Source organism: Temnothorax curvispinosus, unplaced genomic scaffold, assembly GCF_003070985.1.
Source record: "Temnothorax curvispinosus isolate PA1 unplaced genomic scaffold, ASM307098v1 QBEX01004028.1, whole genome shotgun sequence".
NCBI classification, from domain to species: domain Eukaryota; kingdom Metazoa; phylum Arthropoda; class Insecta; order Hymenoptera; family Formicidae; genus Temnothorax; species Temnothorax curvispinosus.
This window is the reverse complement of record NW_020213808.1, coordinates 1-5176: the sequence shown is the minus strand read 5'-3', so window position 1 is coordinate 5176 and position 5176 is coordinate 1. Positions and strand designations below refer to the sequence as shown.

Here is a 5176-nt window from a genome sequence, read left to right as displayed (position 1 = left end):
AGATATTCGTTACACAACTTTTTAACACTCTCCCTCACTTCTAAACCACTCAAAAATTCACACTTTTACGGAGCGATGTTTCACGCGTCTGCTTCTGCTGAGAGAGAGAGAGAGAGAGAGAGAGAGAGAGAGAGAGAGAGAGAGAGAATGAATGAATGAATGATATTTATTATGCCCTAGTTAAACTTTAGGCAAGAAGTTTAAAATACAAAGATAACAAGATTACACGATTATAAGCAAGCGACATAATTACTCGCTCGAACCCAACGGTCTGCCAGCCGAGCTTTGCACATGATCATGCAACGTTAGACATCCTTAGAGCTACTAACAAGTTTTGTAATTAATATGTCTTCGCGCGAATATTATGTTTACAAGTAGAGGCAATTTGTAGCGACAATTACAGCTTTGAGTTCTTACCTTAATACACTTAATTCAGCTTTGACTTTGAAACTTAAAAACTAAAAAGTATTGAAAACAAAACTGCTGTTGGCAGCTGTTGACATGTAGAAAAATGCAATTAGAACATAAGATTCGATATGTGCGCAGGAAGATAACTCAAAAGAGAATCGCGTTACGTTTCCTCGCTAAAATCTATACTATTTACTATTTACAATGTACGCGGCGACTAGCTCTGCAGGGGATAGGCACTCCTCTCCAGTGAGAAGAGGTAATCGTGGAGTTTGGATTTGAAAGCGGCAACAGACGTAGCCGACACCACCTCGATAGGAAGTGAGTCCCAGAAATAGATTCCTGCGAGGTGAAAGGAATTATGGTAAGTTTCCGTTCTATGGATAGGAATCTGAAATGTCTGAGGGAGAGCCAACCGTGAGGATCGCCTTACCGAAGGATCGAATTCGGTAAAGATTTCGGAAATGTAATTGGGAGACAATCCGTTGGCCACTTTGAACATTTCGACTCCGAGGAAGTAGAGACGTCTGTTTCTCACAGACAGCCAATTAAGTCGATGACGAAAGGAGGTAATGTGCTCATCTCGTCTCAGGTTAAAGATAAATCGAATTGCACAATTCATGAGCCTTTGCAACTTTGTGTTGAGCTCGTCAGTGACGTCATTGTAGACAAGCGAGCAATAGTCAAGCAGCGGCCTAATCAGAGTGGACACAAGCTTTATGCGTACCTGGAGTGACAGCGAGTTTTTGTGGAATTTTAATTTGTGCAGCGTGAAGTGCACTCGCTGCGAGATGTGCGAGACGTGACTCTTCCATGAAAGGTCAGATCGCATGATGACTCCCAGATTCCTCGCCTCATGAACATATGGAATAGAGGTTCCATTTACTGATATAGAGATAAGGTTACTAAGATCGATCTGCTCTACGTTGCGCTTACTTCCCAGTATAAGAACCTTAGATTTGTTGAGATTGAGGGTCAACCCATTAGTGGCCGCGAATTCCGCTATGACTCTCACGTCGTGCGCCACGAGCCGTAAACCCGTGTTCAATTCGCGTAAGAGGCACCTGCGGTAGATCTGCGTGTCATCAGCAAATATCATGTAATGGGTAAACCGCAGAAATGCCCCTATGTCGTTGATGAACAGGGAAAAAAGAAGCGGCCCCAAGACAGATCCCTGCGGGACTCCTAGAGTGACGGATAACCACTCAGAGAAAATGCCCTCGAGATCGACGACAGCCTGAGTGCGACCGGTGAGATAAGAAAAGATCAGCTTAAGGGCCAAATCGGAGAAACCTAGCTTCCTGAGTTTTTTCAGTAATAATGGATGCGAAACGGTATCGAAAGCCTTACTGAAATCGAAGAGGACCAATATGCTGATCTCGCCCAGATCAACAGCTCTCCTGATATCATGAGAGATACGAAGTAGAGCAGTCTGGGTCGAGTAGCCCTTGCGGAAGCCTGACTGTCGGTCATCCAGAATGCGGTTGGTGGTAATAAAGTCCACGATTTGGCGGTGGATGATCTTCTCAAATAACTTGGAGAGTTCACATAAATTGGTGATAGGTCTTGTGTCAGTAGGCGAGGAAGGTGTCTTGATTTTAGAGAGAGGGCGCACTATGGCGCGCTTCCAGAGCGATGGAAAGTAGCCGAGATTAAGGCAGCAATTGAATAGAGAGACCAGAAGGTTTCCCATATGGGGCAAAGCTAAGGCGATAGTGGATGAAGGCAATTGGTCATAACCCGAGGCGAAGGAAGAGGAAGAAGGATCGACTACTGAACACAGGCTGTCAAGCGTGATTGGAGAAAACGAAAACCGCGGTTCCTCAGGCGTTACGGATAGAAGAATGTCCGAGAACTCAGTCTGCGAGCAGGAGGGGAGATGATTCGATATTGAAGCGTAGTAGGAGTTAAGTACGTCCCGCGAAAAGAAGCTTAGAGGTGAGGGAAGGGACGATTGGATAAGACCAAGGTTGGAAAGCTCCCGCCACATCTTAGACGGATCTGAAACCGAGCTTAATCTCGCCATGTGGAACCGCTCTCTAGCCTTCCTTAAGTCAAGTGTGAGATTATTTCTATAGTTTCTGTAAACTTGAAAATCGAGAATGCTACCTGACCTGCGCGCAATATTGTAGAGCCGATTGCGGTGTCTAATCCTGTCAGTGAGAGCAACAGAAAGCCAGGGTGCTGGGGGACGAGACACGCGGAAAGTGTGGATTGGAGCATGCTTGTCTAAGCTAGCAGTGAAATCGTTGGTGATAGTATTAAGGAAGTTGTCTAATTCCGACTCACTGGGGCTCGATTGACTGAAGTCCTGTGCGAAAGACGCCGACAGCCTAGCGATGAGCGTTTCAAGGAAACTATGCTCCTCGAAATCCCTATAACAGCGCCTCGTCAACGTCCGGCTCTTAAAAGAGGAAACCCCGAGCGCATACGTTAACTCGATTAGATCGTGACCGTTGATGAAGGGAGCATTTGACTTGCTAAACGATAACACTTTGTCTAGATTATCGACTAAGAAGACGTCGAGCCATGAATCAGAGGAAGCAGTGTGGAAGGTCGAATTTGATTCGACAATGTGAAGCGACAGCTGCATGGCCACGTCTCTCAAATGATTGGATTCGTAAGAAGATGTGAGGAGATTGCAGTTTAAGTCGCCGGTGATAACAATGTTTTTGTAATTGTGCAATACTCCAGTAAGCGCGTCTACATACTCGTCGAAATTTCTACCCTTGGGTCTGCGATACATCGAGGTGAATAAGAGAGGCTCCCGCATGCCATCGCGAACCTCGAGAATGAGATATTCCGGCGCATTCGCGAAAGCAGGAGGAGATGAGGCAAGGACACGCGCTCTAAGCGACTCGTGAACATAACAGGCCACCCCACCTCCCTCCCTGCCCTCTCTGTCGGCACGGACCATGTAGTACCCGGCAATTCGCACCAGATCGTCGGAAATATGCGAGTGAAGCCAGGTTTCAGAGATTGAGACAATGTGAAACGATTTAGATGCTAAAAACGCCTGAATCGACTCGAGATGGGCAGGGAGGGAGCTGGCATTGAGGTGAGCAACCTTGAGACAGTCATGTGGGGCAGCAGGAACCCGACACACACCCTCCTCGGGTCACTGAAGCTCCGCGAAATCAGCGTCGGAAGTAATCAATATAGGAGGCTGTCCACGGTCTTTACGGACGAAGATCCTACCATCCCTGCTCCACACATGCCTGTAAGAAGATTGCCTTGCTCTCACCCTCGCTTGACGCAATAAATTGTAAGTGTCGGCCGGGAGCAGCTCGTTTACATATACGCTGCCCGAGGCACCACTCCCAAAAACATCGCCCACCGACAGTCGTCGTCTTACACGCATCACTTTGAGAACGTGATCCCGAATCTCACGCGACTTGAGCGCAACTATCACTGATCTCCTACGATTAGTCGCCTCGGCCCGCCCGTCAGAAGCCGAAGCCGAAGCAACGCTCGACGCTCCGACTGCCCCGACCGACACACCACGCCTCACCGCATCACGGGTCTCCAGGACGTCGGTGACAAGTTGAGGAATACCCAACGCTGTGAAGACGCTTCTGGCTATCACACCGGAAGCTTCAGTAATCTCGCTCGGAATACCCGAGATAATGATATCCGACGTTCTGGAGACCGACGATGCAGCAGACGACTCGCAAGCCACACGCTGAGCGCTCTCCAGTTGGGCGCTCCGAGCCTCCAAAGCCGCTATTCTTTCACCGTGATCCTTCGCGATTTTCAAAATGTCTGGTAATTGGTCAAGTTTACGCGCGAAGTCAGCGTTCACGGCCTCTTGGCGATCGATAAAGGCCGATATTTTTTTGTCCGATTTCTCGAATACAGCAGTAAACTTTTTGTCGAGTTCGTCCAGCCTGGCTGCGAATTTTTTGTCAGATTCTTCGATTTTAGACAGAATTGATTGCAGCAGCACATCGGTGGTCGACGAATGCGCACCAGGTGAAGCAGTAGCCCCCACACCCGGGGAAGCAGAACTGCGAAGATCAATGGATCGAGGTGCCTGAGTGTCCCTAGGCGTTAGCGGCATTTTGGACAAGCGCTCCCTACAGCAGTCACCGGCAGACTTAGTGACAAGATAAGCCCTGACGCAACCAGGGTGGAAGGCTCTTCCGCACTCCACGCACGACTCGAACAGACCGGCAATAGATTTGGAGCACCTGGTGCAAATTCGCTGCATAGATCCAGATATTGATACTATGGTCGGAAAAGCGAGATGACGGCAGGTGTCACTATGCGCGCACAATCTGGGTGGCACGCCTGTGCGCGGTGAAGGTGGCAACACGCTAGCACCGGCTTAGTTCGCTCGAAAGGTGGCACACATGCGCGCGTACAGGTGCAAATGTGAGGCGCAGAAGGAGCAGACAGGCAGGAGCGTGCGCAACGAGAAGTAGTGGAGCATGCATAGAAAGGCAGGCGCATGCGCAGCAGGGCAAACGCTCGGCACGGTAGATTCCAAGAGTTCCTCGATGATTCCAGGAATGAGGTTAGGATGAACAAAGGATCTTGTCACGAAATTTCTCGGAATTGAGTGGCCAACTCCAAGTAGAAGAATATGACTCGTGACAAGCAACAAAAGATTCGCTCGATTCTGAAACAAAAACGCCCGGAGGCAGCTTGCGGCAGCGAAAGAGTTCACTAATGCAGGAGCAAAGCACAAAGACAACCGCCGATACTCACACAGAGAGAGAGAGAGGGGGAGAGAGAGAGAGAGAGAGAGAGAGAGAGAGAGAGAGAG

The 5176-nt window shown here is 48.8% G+C and overlaps 1 protein-coding gene across 1 annotated transcript; it reads right to left on the bottom strand.

The window, feature by feature from the left end:
• Window positions 1-3526: 3526 nt before the first annotated feature.
• LOC112453097 lies at window positions 3527-4468 on the bottom strand. The gene has a single exon (XM_025013649.1). It carries the CDS (start codon window positions 4466-4468, stop codon window positions 3527-3529), a length of 942 nt encoding a protein of 313 aa, XP_024869417.1.
• Window positions 4469-5176: the final 708 nt, after the last annotated feature.

Coding starts and splice junctions, on each gene's coding strand:
- LOC112453097 (XM_025013649.1), bottom strand. CDS start 4,468: ATGCCGCTAACGCCTAGGGACACTCAGGCACCTCGATCCATTGATCTT.